The sequence below is a fragment of the Aulonocara stuartgranti genome (genome assembly GCF_965226115.1).
Source record: "Aulonocara stuartgranti genome assembly, chromosome: 14".
Classification (NCBI taxonomy): domain Eukaryota; kingdom Metazoa; phylum Chordata; class Actinopteri; order Cichliformes; family Cichlidae; genus Aulonocara; species Aulonocara stuartgranti.
Genome location: NC_138950.1, coordinates 19897102 through 19912418, shown reverse-complemented (window position 1 = coordinate 19912418; position 15317 = coordinate 19897102). Strand labels below are relative to the sequence as shown.

General features: G+C 40.2%; 2 protein-coding genes across 12 annotated transcripts in view; both read right to left on the bottom strand.

Moving 5' to 3' along the window:
- Positions 1 to 795, bottom strand: part of limk1a (LIM domain kinase 1a) — a 57696-nt gene extending 56901 nt beyond the window's left edge. Inside the window, exon 1 of the mRNA XM_082501759.1 lies at positions 499 to 795. Within this exon, the coding sequence (XP_082357885.1) occupies positions 499 to 556 (58 nt within the window). The 5' untranslated portion in view covers positions 557 to 795. The remainder of the gene's footprint in view (positions 1 to 498) is intronic.
- Positions 796 to 3417: 2622 nt separating this feature from the next.
- Positions 3418 to 15317, bottom strand: part of elna (elastin a) — a 54542-nt gene continuing 42642 nt past the window's right edge. For all 11 annotated transcript variants that reach the window (XM_082502837.1, XM_082502828.1, XM_082502829.1 and 8 more), the window contains 10 exons: positions 14379 to 14426; positions 13089 to 13121; positions 12898 to 12996; positions 12366 to 12422; positions 11734 to 11778; positions 10886 to 10924; positions 10260 to 10307; positions 7703 to 7735; positions 4920 to 4997; positions 3418 to 4832 (listed from right to left, as the gene is read on the bottom strand). In XM_082502837.1, coding sequence (XP_082358963.1) covers positions 4786 to 4832; positions 4920 to 4997; positions 7703 to 7735; positions 10260 to 10307; positions 10886 to 10924; positions 11734 to 11778; positions 12366 to 12422; positions 12898 to 12996; positions 13089 to 13121; positions 14379 to 14426 — 527 coding nt within the window. In that variant the 3' untranslated portion in view covers positions 3418 to 4785. The remainder of the gene's footprint in view (positions 4833 to 4919; positions 4998 to 7702; positions 7736 to 10259; positions 10308 to 10885; positions 10925 to 11733; positions 11779 to 12365; positions 12423 to 12897; positions 12997 to 13088; positions 13122 to 14378; positions 14427 to 15317) is intronic.

Here is a 15317-nt window from a genome sequence, read left to right as displayed (position 1 = left end):
GAGATCAGAAGGTTATCTGGCTGCTTTAAACGATTAAATCTACACCGGTCACACACCTATGTTAATCATGGAGTCTGTGGGAGTCTTAGTTTGGTGCAGGCACAACAGGAAACTCTGCCATCTGTGTGTTTTCACACAGCATGAAGGAAGCTCTTAAAGGACAGTTACTTCTCACGTAACAACCTGTTTATAAGCACTGCATGCTGGATTATTGGAGAAGGCTGGCGGCAGATGAAGAGTGTGGTGGTGGCCTGAGGGTGAACGTTGCATACAAACATGCTGGCCGCATCCACTCGAAGAATGGCTTCATCTGCGGCACAGCCTGGCGCTCCCTGCACACGAACCTATTTCTGTACAGTAAACACAGAAACGGTGCAGTGTGCAGCTTTTTTTTTCTGTTGGAGCATCTTCTGCGTTTCGAGGAGCAGGGAGTGCGCCGTGGTCTCCGCATCGCCCGCCCCAAAAGCCGAAGCGCGTAACCAGCACGCAGGTCCTTACCTTCCTCCTCTCCCATGCGTTCGTCCTTCCAGGTGCAACAGAGCAGCATCAACCTCATTCACACGCGGAGCTCCGGGAGAGAGCCAACTGCCTCTGCTCGACGGATAAACGGTGTTCACCGACACACACCGCAACGCGCCCGGGGGTCGTGTCGCTGCGCGTCGGTCGCTCCCTGCGGCGGCCCACACAGCTTCCTTCTGCCCGCTGCCTGCACGTTTCTGCGGCGCTTCATTCAAGAGAGGCGCTGACCAATGAAGCTGCCGAGCAGTGCGGAGGAAACAGGGGGCTGGCCAACCACAAACACGCCCTGCTTAATAAAGTCTGGTGGAGGAGGGACGGAGGGGAGAGGGGTAGGTGGGGGGAGACGGCGCAGAAACGCCACCATAGTAACTACAAGGTAACTACAAGTAGACAGAGTGCGCTCTTGTAGAAAGGCAGGTAAAATATTAACGCGTTGATGCGTGATAGTGGCGAAAGGGGTTGAGATATGGGATAGGTGGAGGTGCTGGAAGTAGCTGCTAAGTGTCTCATAGAAGTGCAAACAAAGTGTAAGCAAAGGGTGCAACATAAAAAGAAGCTGTAACGAAGGGAAATAAAATGAAGTGGTTGGCTGGTTTTAAACCCATGAAGGCAAATCTAAAAGCAGCTGCAGTGTAGTCAGGAGTATAAAAACTGAGGTTTTATTAGATGTCTAAATCGTGAAATTTGCTGTTCATGAGATTAACTGGGGCTTAATTTAGGAGCCATAAAATCAGTTAGCTCTGCGAAGAAGTGTAAAGCAGGCACGAAACGGAAGCCTGAGCGCACAATTCAGAAATTACAAAATGGTAATTACTGATTTTAGTCATTGCTTAAATGCAACGCAGTCAACACGTCCATTTTCCTTTATGGTTCAGTGTAACACACGGATTCTGTGTGTACAGCATGATTATATCACCGAATCATCTCTGAATTTCAATTGTACAAAGCACAGAACCACAGCAGAATGCAAACATAAAAAATATTTTTAATTCAAACCTTCTTCAGTCTGGAATTTTTAACATACCTGCACAAAGGGCCACAAGTGAAACAGCAGCGTTTGTAGTGTGAAATATCAAAGGACCAGAGTGTAAGAACAATCAAATATAACTAGCTTCAGTTAAAAGAACCCAATCAGCCACCGTCTCACAGCAATTCTGAAACGCACAGAAATTAGTGCCAATTTCACACAACAAATACGGAGGCGAGTTGAGGTGCAGGTCTACCATGTGACACTAGAGTGGACATAAAATGGCAAACTCAAATTCAAATGCAGACAGACTATCAACCTATTGGAATAAATCTGAGTGAGACCTATAAGACATGGTTCTGATTGGATATTATTGCCATTGGTCATGGTCATGTGATCTATCACAGACGATTTAAGATGGTGCCGTCCTACGTGTCATTATCTGAAGAAAAGCAGACGTAGTCGAAACGTCACACACTACTAGATGCAATAAATAAGGAAGCTGGAGCTCTGCAGTGTGTGTTAATTCTTTTCTATGTTTACATTTTTTCGGCTCTGCACCTGCTCCACGTGGTGGTGACGATGGATCCCCCCCCCCCCCCCCCCTTTTTTTGTAACTCTGAGTGAGTCTGGATGACCTCAACACCTCTGTAACACGTCTCTTTGCAGTAAGGGACTCACTTCCACTGGATGACTTATGTAAATGTAGACGGCAACAGGTTTGTATAATTAGGTTTGTAGTATTAACATGTAATTGCCAGCAGATTCATAGCAGACTGATTCAGTCTTATCGCACTAAAGACAGCAATAAAATGGTAACGAGGACGGCAGCTCACTGCGGGTGGTTGCATACCCGGTCTCCGTCTTCAAAGCACACAAATCACAGTAATCTTGCTTATACTGCAGTCTCCAAACACTGTTTTCTCATGTGTGAGTATAGCATTAGTGGACACCAAGTTGAAATATTTTTGCTTAAAACTCCTCATTGCTTAGACATGATGAACTTAACGCTTCTTAAAGCTACCTGCAGCCGGCAGTGTGCAAAATATACACAGAGCAATGCACGCTTTAAAAAAAATTCTCAGTTTATGTGGGCTATCATTATTATTATTATTAAATATATGTATTTCCCAAGGGGCTTCCTGCAATTAGACACATTTTTTGATATTAAAAAAAACTTATTTTTTTTCTTCAAGAATCAGTGTCGCTGGTTCAGCGTCAGGAGTGTTGGTATGGGGAGATGGGAGTGGGATAGCTAAGCCAGGGCCAGAGGTTTGATCTGTTTGTCCCAGCGGCAGGTCGCCAGGTAACTGATTTAGTACACGTATGTACAAAGGGTTTGCCTACACCGATTACATGTTGCCTAAAGTAACACAAACACATTATTTCCTGTTAGAAATTAAGCAAGCTAACTAACACTAGGAAAATCAAGCAAATAGATTTACAGAAATGTGTAATTGCCAGCTGTAGAAAAACAGAATTCGACTAGAGTTTCACAGTGACATTGTTTTATGTCTGCAGTAAAGCCTCTGCTCCTGGAACAACAGTGTAAGCTACTTTTACAGGATGTGGATCACGGGTCAGTGGCTCTCCCAGGAGATCTTCAGGGAACAGCAGTATGAGTTCATTACTTCCAGCTGGCACAATAAGAACACAGCTCATAGTCGCCATACTCTGGCAAAGTGTTCGCACCTAACCTGAGGTTTGTTTTCATTATAGAGAAGAAATCCTTCACATACAATAAATCTGATAAGTGATTCATTTTCCTAGTGGAACAATAACAGAACTCATATGAAAAAAAAGCTCTAAAACAGGCAGGACTTGAACCCAGGTTATTGTTCCAGCGTTGGACTGATTCGACACTCCCCACCGGGTGATTTTGATCAGCCCTCAGGACGGACAGGAAGAAGTAATGAATAAGAAGACGCGTGTTCTTTAAACACATTTTATTTTGTTATTTGTTAAAGCAAATAAAATGCCGGGATGTCCGGGAACAAGTCACATGTGTGCCGTGGAAACATAAAAAGTGCAAAACCACACTGTTCCTCCTTATAAAAACAGTTTTAAATAAAGATGAAGAGTATCCCACGCCACATAAGACAAGGTCTGACCCAGCGAGGCTCAAAGACAGTTCTTACACAGCACCGAGTGAAGGAACTGAAGCCATCAAATTAGTACAAAATACAGTACACAGTTACGGGAAGAGATGGGGGTCACTTGGCAACAGCGCTCATGAACCTTTGGTCAGTAAAGCCTTTGGTTTTGTTTTTTTTAAAGCAGCTCAAGTAAATAAAGAACAGGGATTTTGTGCCTCACATAAACACAGCGGCATTCCCATTAAAACAAAGTATTAATCTGTATTACAGTTAATAACAGTGAATAAATGCAAAAGCAAAGGATTGTTTTTTTTAATGCTCACACATTCCTGATAACAAAAAAGCTATGAGTCAAATCATGGTGCCGCAAATCTTGAATAATGACCAGTTACATAAATGTAAATGAGACTAAACATTTGAAGCAGACTTAAACACGACACATAATGAAACACACACGCACATACACGTCGCGTACATACCAAAGCAGTGTCTGATTGATATTTAAACCCACTGCTTTTTGACTGTCTTCAGCAGAAAGTGTTTGGCAACATTTAACACAAAAAAGCTGAGAACACTGAACTGCACAGCAACAAGAATCAGCAAAGTTGGTGAGAGCAGATGGGTTGGCTGGAGCCCCAGTTACCACCGCTTTATACCCAGCAGGCCTAAAAATGGCAGCAGAGAAAATGGGGAGCCAGGAACCGCACTGACATTGGATGGATATCATCAGATTTCGGCCTAGCTATGACCAACCCCACCCCTGTGACAGGTCAGAGAGGAGCAGACGAGCCCTGTGCTGCCCAGTGAGACGGATCACCTTGATTTAGTTTAGGATTAAAGCAGAAAGGGAAATCACTTGTGGGTGACATTGACAGCCGATGGTACAGACAGAGTTTCAAACAAACAATACACACACGTGCAGGCGTGTGTGCACGGACGCAGCGACACATGGTGGGCCGGTGCGGTACAGAATTAACTTGGTTAACTTGAACACGTTAATGATTAAAAGGCACTGTCAATAACATACGTCACATGTACAAAATTCTGGGTCGGTGGGTTTGTGTAAAAACAGACACTGAAGTCAAGTAAATAAAAACAAACATCTTTACAGGTTGTCTAATGGGGCTTTGCATATAAAATGTACATTCTCGATCATGCAGTAGCACCATGGTTTCTTGAGGTCACTGGATCTCGAGAGATCCTCTACTTCCTCCTCCCACAGTATTTGCCCTGGCATCCTGCAACGCCACCTACAGCAAACACCGGCAACATTTTAGCCTTTGCAGCAACTTCTGTTTTTCAGGATGCTTCTTCAACAATGTGCACAGGTCTTTTACCTCTATAGAATCCTCCGCCTCCTCCTCCACCTGCGCCACCAAGGAAGCCCTGCAGAGCACCGTACTTTGCTGCTTTGGCTGCAAAACAACAAAACAATATTGGTTATTATGTTTCCAATCTGAGGGTACTGGCCTTAATGTTTGCCAGAAGATTATCCGACTGGACACTGGGCAGATCTGTCCCTCTATTTTCCACGCATATATTTGAATATCCAACTGTTCTCTTGGCTTTTTTGTGGGTTTTTGTTTCTATTTCTACAAGAAAAACTTTCTCTGTGTAAAATTTGGTACTTTCAAAAAACAAAAAAAACCCCAATATGATTCATTTGCTTTCAACAAAATGTTCTTCTAGTGCATAAATGTTTAAGAACTTGTCTTTTTCTCGGCATGTCTTATCAAAGTTCACATTTGATAAGTTCACGTTTCCCTGTAAGGATGCCGTTTAAGGCAGGAGACACTTGCCTCCAAACACGGGTGCTGGAAATTAAACTGTAGATGGATTTACTAGTGAAGTTTGCACTGCAGACCGGCTCAGCAAGTTATATTAATAAGGTAGGTGATATATGACAGACAGCTGCTGATATACTGGACAAGAACTTTATCTTAATCTAATCAACACCACCAAGATGAGATGAATGATATTTATAATAAACTTCTACATATAAAGTTTTTGAGTCCTGGTGACTGTGAAATACTTTTTAGGATGGCTGCTAAAAGGCACACTGATTTTACAAGTACTTTAGCAAAGATCATTTTGTCCCATCATTGTGGGACTGCTCCACTATCCACCAGCCCAAGGAAGGATGTGAAAACCCTCACTGGTCATGTAATGGCATGACATGAAAATGCATGCATGTCTCAGACCACCAGCACCAGTTCCCCTACAGGCTACATACTTTCTCCCCTCATTTTATTCCTGCATACCAACAGCTCCACCTCCAGTCAGTCAACCTTATGAAATTAGCAGATGACGCTACCTCGATCGGGCTAATCAAAGGTGGGGATGAGTCTGCCTGCACTCAAAAAATTCTGTTGTTGGATGAATACAATTTAATCATGGCACCTTTTTCCATGTGATTTAACCAAGTACAATAACCCATTTATGACCATGTCAAACCAACACATTTGACATTTGGTGGTTTAATGTAATCAGATTACGTTGGATCAATGTAGTATACTTACATTGACTTTAAGTGATTTATTGAAGTATATAAAGTGAAATTTATTTTAATTCATTCTACACAAGTTAAAAACTTTAGGAAAACACAATGAAATCTTGTTGTTTGAACGACTACTTTGTTAATAACTGCTAGTCTTGCTTAATGAACCAATATGAGGGTTGATGATTTCATAGAGACAAACAACCATTTGCACTTACATTCATGGATAATTTAGAATTACCCATTAACCTAACTCTAATTACACACTGCAAATCAGCCAGATTGTGGATTTGAACCCAGGCCCTTCTTGCTGTGAGGCAACAGCACTAACCATCGTGCCACCAAGCTGTCAAGCCAGGCTTAACAAAACTAGGAAAACTATGATTGCAAGGCTTGATGCAGAATTTTCTGTACGTTTTTTTCCTTGACATGTTAAACCACAATAAATAGCGATAGCATACACCTGGTGTGGGTGTAGTTATCTGCCTCTTAAAACTCCAGCGATTTTCCTGCAGTTTGACATCTAATGTGATTTTGTGAATTTCGTGAGTCCAGGCAACGAACCACTCTTACTAGATTGATCTTGTTGAGATGACATGATACAAATTAAGTTGCGGATTTTCATGCAGATGCTACATGATTTAATTATGTTCACCATAGAAACATGAAATTATTCTTGATTAAAGTTTGAGTTGTTTCCTATCTTATCTTCTTCTTACTGTGTTGATCCCATATGTTAAGCTCATTCACATGTCTGTGTTCCCCCATTTAGTTACAATTCTTCCTTCCTGTTTTATTTTGATAGATACCCATCTCTAGCTTCTTGACTTTAGTTGTACTTCTCCTGTGTAATTGTCTTTGATTATCTTCACCTGCATCTTGTCATCCACTTCTCCTAGTTACTCTCATGTGTAGGGTTGTCTCCCCTCCACACTCCACTGCTCTACTAAGAAGGCAACTGGCTGGAATCTGCACTTCTCCCACAGGAGCTTTTTAAGTCACTTGCCTCTGGCAGGGGGTTGCAGCACATTAGGACCTACACCTCAAGGCACAAGAACATTTTCTTCCTGTCTACAGTTCTTATATCTTAATCTTCTTAATGATCCTCCAGTCACGTTATAAGTAACATGTTACACTAACACATGCTTATTCAGGGCATTCTATAAAAAAAAAAATCCTGGTTTGGCTAAAGTTTTGTCAATAAACCTGATTCAGATTTCATTCAGAGACTTGAAAGCCCTTGAAAGCTGTATGTCAGGTACTTTGAGTGATCCAACGAATGATATTATAGCCTCTAAAATAGCATGCGCTTTCTATGAAATTATCCCACTCGCAGGAGTAATTTAGTTCAGGAAGATACAGATTATGGTGTGTTCATCATACGGGCTGAGCTGCACCATCTGCACTGACCAGCACACACCCATTTTCCAAACTCATCTCGATAATCTGGCATGTTGGCGTGCTCTGCCAAAAAGTAGATTTAATGAGAGATAAACTGGAAAATGAGCAGAGCTTCAGGGAACAGTCGCTCACTGAAACAATGCCTTTATAATGTGCAAAAAAATAAAGTTTTCTTTTTGCATGTGTGAAGTAATGTAATGAGAGGACGTGGAGTTTTGGTACCTTGTTGAGGAGTCAGCGGGGCTGGCACATATCCTACACAACAGGAAAGACAAATACAAGAGTAGGTGTCAGCAGAGCAATGATAGGATGAAACCACTTTGGGTCTGTCACACAGGTGGATTCATTTCTCTCAGCCAGGATGTGGTTAGAATTAAACTGTTGACATTATAGAGGATCGCACAGGAGGCACTTAAACGTAGAGCTGAGCTGTTTGTTCCAGACACATTTTCAGTGCAAACAAGTGACCAGATTTTATGCAGACAGTAGTCTTCTCCTGTCTGTGTTTTGTATTTATAATACCGACATTTAATCTTGTGGATAGAGGTGCATAAGGTTTGTCTGCTTAAACTGAAGAAATGTCAGTAAAATGTGGGTTGACCTGTTTAATTATTTTTAACTTAAAATGGAAAAGTTCACAAATCCTTTTGGTCTAAAAAAAAAAAAACCTTCAGTGTTTAGGATAGTCAAAAATATTTATGAATAATTAATCAAATTCAAATTAAACTAAAACATTCCAGATATTTAAAGTTTAATATGTTTTTTTTTTAGTTGGATAAGAGGATACAGTAGATATCTCTACTGTAGATTAACGAGTAAGAGGTCATAATAAGCATGACATGGAAACTGTGCAAAAGCTGAAGCTGCGAAAGTGGCCGACATTAAGGAAAGGAGAGGGAAGAATAAATACCGATGAGGTAATCAGGTAATATTTTTCCTAATGTGGTTTCCGAATCATTTTCGGCATGTGAATATTGTTGCAAGAAAAGAAAACCTTCTGTTGCTCCCCTCTCCTTTTCTTTAAGCTCTAAAGTGGAGGCAGCATTAATCCGGCCCCTGATCCAGAAACAAGGACAAACAGTTAAACAATCATCTGTGCGCCAAATCCTCCGCTCGGTGGAGGCAGGTTTATTTTAGCAATGCAGTTATCAGTGCTATGAATGTACTGTGAATTACAGTTTTTCATTAGGTACACCAGTTCAATTGCTTGTTGATGCAAATATCTAATCAGCCAAGGGTCAAGACGGCATGCTGAATTTCAAACTGCTTATCAGAATGATGAAAGAAGACGATTTGATTTAAGTGACTTTGTTGTGAGACTGGCTGGTCAGAGTATTTCAGAAACTGCTGAGCTACTGGGATTGTCCCCAACAACCATGTCTAAGGCTACGTTCACACTGCAGGTGAAAGCGCATCAAATCAGATTTTTTGGACCCTATGCGACCCATATACGATCATGGTGTGACAGTGTGAACGGCACAAATCCGATATTTTCAAATCCGATCTGGGTCACTTTCGTATGTGGTACTGAATCCGATACATATCTGATGTTTTAGAAAGTGTCTGCTGTTTGAACGGTCATGTCGCATTAAATCCGTCTTTTACGTCACTGACACAAGACAGACGCCAATTATCAGCGCCGGAGAAGCGCCCGATAAGACATCGCGAACGCTTCCTGGCCGTCCAGTGAAACTGTTGGGAAGACAACGTTGGAGAAACGTTAACATTTTATTTGTACTGCATAATCTGCAGATTCTGACAGAAATCTGCAACTATCCTTTGAAGCACCGCTCCTCTCTTAAACAGCAATAAGGATCATTATTAGGTTATTTACATTATTATGTAAATAACAAAATAACTTAAAGCAAAAATTGGGAAACGTGAAGTCCGAAGTCTTTATATTAAGGGTCATCAGTCAAACAATATTGTTTGGTCTGGGTCTAAACAGAGCGCGTTGTGTTTGACGTCTTCTTTTGCGCATGCGGGCCGCTTTGAGTGTTCACACTAGAGCGCGTTTGCTGTTGCATTTTATTTGTAGTGTGAACGAGCAGACAAAAAAAAAATCGGATTTGATCAAAAAATCGGAATTGAGCATTAAGACCTGCAGTGTGAACGTAGCCTCAGGTTTATTGAGAATGGGCTGAAAAAGAGAAAATATCCAGCAGGTTGCTGTTGTCTGGCTGAAAATGCCTTGCTGATGTCAGAGGAGAATCACCACATGATTCGACAGGAAAGCAACAGTTACTCAAATAACCGCTTGTTACAACCAAGATTTGCATCTTTTTTTCTTTTTTCTTGAACAACAGAAGGCTGGAAAGATTGTCTGCTGCGACAATACAGCTGATGAATGAATGATGAATCTTTGCAACAAGCAATTAAGGCCGTTCTGAAGGTAAAATTGGTCCTACTTGGTACTAGCAAGGTACATCTAATAAAGTAGCTCATGAGTATACTTCAGTCTGCTTTACTGAAAAGTAGTATTAGAGCCTCTTTTTTTGGAGTTCTTATTCTTGGGTGAAAGTCCACCTCCGATACAGCCACACACTCTTAAAACATCCTACCACTGTTCTCTGCCTTTGATCCCACCTTCTAAAGATAAATGGCTCTATTTTGTCATTTGTCAACACTGATTTATGGCACAACCTGCGCCCTTAAAAGGTCACTACACAGAAGTGTTTATCACCAACAACAGGTAGCAGGTAGTATGTAACATAATGTGTGCTGTGAATTCATCAATATACTTTAATCAAAATGTGCATAAAGGAAGTAGTTGTTTTACCTTGGTAGTACTGCTGGGGGTATCCTCCTCTGTAACCAGGAACTACACCTGTAAATTTGAAAAAGCCTTTTTAATGGAGACCTCACAGGCCTACAGATAGAAAATATGTCACACGATAAGAATTGGATTCATGTATAGAATCTATTTGTGTTGGCAGTAAATCCATTTGCACTAAATGTTTTACAAGTAAGTTATGATTAAACAACCCAGCATTACGCTGAATATGACAACTTGACCTGATTTTCATAATTACGGATCTCTCAGTTTGGCAAACCTCCCTGATGGAAAAACTGTGCTGCAAAAATGAAAGCTATTAAACCATCTGCAGTAACACAGACGGATGTGTCTGTGTTCACTGGGAGATGGATTAGGACACAGTTTTTATGACTAGCTGTAGCCGGGCAGTATCTGTGGGGAAGTGAGAGCAGGCGGCACTGTCGGCTGCTGCTGTGTGATTGCAATGATCCATCACGGGTGGGCAGAGGAAGAGAAGAAGAGGCAGGTCTAAAAGCTGTGCAAGTGTAAATATGGCTGTAGACTTCTGAACAGAAATATGCATCATCTTAAGCTGCTTAAGAATAAAAAGGAGAGGGACTGAGTGGTAAAAATGTCACTGTGGTCCTCACCTTGTTGGTATCCGCCACCACCTCCAATATTGCCGTAGCCTGCTCAAATTAAAAGACAATAAAGAAACAATTCAAATGTTTCTTTTCTTCTGATATACAGCAAATACAACTTTCTAAGTTTCATATTTCTATGGATTGTAGTTTTTTTTCCTGTGTGTATTACTCCAGCATTGTTGCTTCAGGCCCTAAACTGGCATGTGGCCAGTGGCTCAGCTAACGTCACATTAACGTCCTCATCCAAATTTCCCCTGGCAGAATTTTGCTATTTCAGGGCAGGACTCCCCAGGGGGGTTGTGTTATCTTCAAACAATCCCACAGTGATGTTCTGCACAGTAATATGGTCTCCAGGGCAAAATGATGTGTTGTTGACTTGCTCCATTTACAGACTCCTAACGGAACAGAAATACTGCAGGGATTACTGCCCTTGGTGGAGCTTGCCTTTGCAGAAGCTGGATTTAAAAAAAAAAAAAAATGGCTGAATCACTTTATTTCAGGCCACATTTCTCACTGGTAAACAAACTCTGCTAAAGAGAGAGAATATGGTACTGTAAATGTCTACAAAGTGTCTTTTTGATACAAGTAATCTGAGTAAATCTAGTGATTTTGGTTTGATAGCAACTCGCTAACAAAACAAAAACTACTTTAAAAAGATCCAGTACTGAATTTTTGAGGCTTAATTTGAGGAGGAAGTGAGGTGGACGTTTTCCCAAACACTGTTTCTGGGAAACTGTGTTTTCAACATAAAGTACACAGTGGCCACAAGCTATAGGAAAACACATTCACAGCACATTTCCCATGTTTACATTGTGCTTTGATGTGCGGCAGCAGTACCGGGCCTGTTACATTACCTGGTTTCGGCGCTTTAGCTGCAGCTCCAGGATACGCAACTCCACCTGTCACACAGAGAAAACTGGCTTACATGCAATGACCCTTTAATCTATTACTATAGCCATCCTGCTTAGGACTGAGAGCCACATAAAGAATGAGAAACTCTTTGAATATTGCCCCAGTTGTTTTCCTTCCTTAAAGTGGTTTCTCATTCCTGATACGCTGCACCCTGCACAGCAACTTATCAGCATTTTGGCCAATTTCCTGCACAGGAAGTGGCATGAGATGACATCTCTTCACCAACTGTCACTTTGTGCACTGGACTGGATGATTTTGTTGTTGTTTTTTAAAGTCAGGGAAACATTAGGCATCAATGCTGACAGGCTCGCCTCCTTTTATATATACCTTGTCCAAGCAGAGTGTATCCACCTGAATCATGGTGACATCTAATAGATAACTCATCTCCTACATTTTGAGAAGGCGTTACGCTCAGTGAAGGAATTACAAAAAGGGTCTAATGATAATACGATGTTCCCTGATTTCAACAAGTCCTGCTAAAAAGCAGGATGCACTCTTATTTCCCAATTAAAAATTACTAATACGTTATAATAATTTAGTTTCCTGCAAGTAAATTTTCTTAGGGCTCACTGACCTTGATAACCTCCTGCAGCCAGTGGGATTCCTGGTCTCTCTCCAACACCACCCACAGCTACAAACACAAAACACAACAATGCTGAGACTGCATGTGCACAAGCTTCCGCAAAAACACGAACATGACAGCAGTTATCACGCTCTGTATTTATCTAATTATTCCATTATTAGTTCTTCAATTCTGACAGTCGAAACTTTCATACATCTCAGTACTCTTTGACTACTCACTTTGTGTTAAAATAAAACATATTGTACATGCATTCATTCAGAATTTACATTTTTAAATGTTTTTTGTTTATTTTGTTCTGTATGACGTACCATACAATGGTTTTGTTCATCCAGTGTCTTTCCACTTTGTGTTTTGCATAAAAATGATTACACCATAATTATAAGACATTAGAGTGTCTCTCATAGATAAAGAAAAGATTATAGGCAAGTTTTTTGCACAAGCTTTAGTCTTATAGTATATTTAAAAAGTAGTTTTAGTTACTAAAACAGTTTGGTTGCTTGAAGGAAAAAATGGATTCGAGTACCTGGAGGTTTCACAGGCTTTGCTCCAGGCAGTGTTCCAGTTCCAGGCCCAGTTCCAGGCCCAGTTCCGGGTCCAGTTCCGGGTCCAGTGCCTAAAGGTACTAAAGCACAAAAAGAGTAGAAATATACCTCACTGCTCTTTAAACAAAATCTATGAGAGCCAAAACATAATAAACTTAAACAGGAAACTTGCCTCCATAAGGTGCTCCATAAGGATAGCCAGTACCTAGGGAGTAAAAATAGAAGACCCCAAAAATCAAAGGTTTATTTATTCAAGTGATTAATCATTAAATAAAATGTACTCTGTAGAAACTGAATATGTACGTACTTATGTAACAAAATTACACAGAAAATTTACATTTATTAAATTTTCTATGTAATTAGTTAAATCAACAGTTTGGGCATAACATTTACCCTGAGTGCACAAACGAGTAAACGTCAAACAGAAGACTTCATGTTATAATGTGCAATTTCAAATCCCTGCCATGTTAATACTGGGAAAAACGGAGATTTACTCGATAGGCATCAGACAAAAGTGAGAAACAAAATCAACAGTCAACAAAAATAATAACAGATTCTATTCGGGTATCACAGTGTTATTGATGATCCTTTACATTAATCCAAAAAATGTAAAGGTAACAAATACTTTATCTTGAGAGTTTATAATATTTTAACGTTAAATTTTTTGTCATATTGTGTGTTTTAATCTTAGTAAAAAAAATGTTTGTTTTTATTTTTAATTATATATCAGGAGAGTCTACTGTTACCAACAAAATTTCTCAGTTTTACAATTCTATTCAAAAAATTACATCAAAGCTTGCAAAAAAAGTGCACAATAGGTAAAATGCCCTAAAAGTGCAAACGAGCAGATGCACAAAACTGATGACTATTCAGTCTGTTGCAGGTATAATTGGCCTGATGCAGCTTTTTGTTGGTTTCATTGATCCAGGCTGAAGAATCGTTAACTGTCTGCACAGAGAGTGCACGTTAAGAAGGATGCATCATGTGTAGCTTGACAGTGGATGTGATTATAAAAACAAATTAATCAATATTTGGATTGAGACTAAAATGACAGGGTAAGATGCTGTCTGTGTGTTTGTGTAAGTAATGAGCAGCAGCAGCAAACATGACAGTAGTGCTGAAATTAATCTGTGATATGTCACAATTTAGTCTTTTAACTGTGCCATACTGATCATATGTATAATGCACAACTCTAATAATTAGAAACGTTTAAATACAAATTCATTTACAAACTGTATAAATCCAGATATAAACATCTAGGCTTGGTGTGAGCTACAGATGGCTAAAATATTATGTACTAAATTCAGACAATATTCAGTTGAACTCCTTAAATGCACATCTAGTATTTTGTGGCGAAGGAGTGAGGAAAACATAAACAGATCACATGCAAGAGAATCAGAGACAACATCTTATGCTTTATCATACAAATGAGTGATAGTTAAAATATCTAGTTCCTCTTTACCTGGTATAAATGGTTTGGGTGCTTTTCCAACTGTTCCAACACCAGGACCTGAAAACAGCCGCGCCTTTTACTTTTACAGTCAAAGAGAAAAAGCCCCACAGCGGGTATGTTTGTATTGGTCTCCACCATGTGGCCAGATGGATCCAGCATACTTTCATGAACTTTAAGTTAGAAAACATCCAGGAGACTGAGGGATTAAAACAACACGGCGCTCCTGAATCAATAAAATAATAAATATTTGACTTGTTGTTGAACTCCAGTTAAAATAACAGATAGAATAATAAACTGCCCAACATGGGTGATGAAAAAAAGAAAGGTAAAAAAAAGGAAAACCTATTAAAACCAGTTAGAAAACAACAGTTTGATCAGTTAATTTAAAATCCTCAACTATTCTGACATTTTTAATACATTTAATTTAATTTAGCATATCGTGTTTAGTTCCTTTAACTATTACAGTCACAAGAATGGGTAGAATTACACTCACTGGCCACTTCATTAGGGACATCTGTGCAGTCCCTTTAGGTGTGGCCAGTGGATCATCTGCCTCCATCTCACCCTGTTCCTAGCATCCTCCACACTCACACCAACCCTCTGCATGTCTTCATTCACTATATCAATCATTTTTGCTCTCCTCTTTTCCTCTATCTGGGCAGCTCCATTTTTTTTAATACATTCTTTGTCCAGCATATTCACTGTCGAAGCCATCTCAGCCTCGCTTCTCTAACTTTGTCTCCAAAGTTAACATCTTCAGCTTGGCCTCCTGTCATTTTTCTCTTGAGTTGTCTGTACACAATCGAATAGACCATTTTTGGGATGTGATGTAACGAGAGATTTCCATCATCCATGTACAGTCAACAAATCTGTAGCAAATGTGTGATGCCATCACGTAAATATGGACGAAAATCTCTGAGGAATGTTAAAACACCTTTTTGTGGCCAG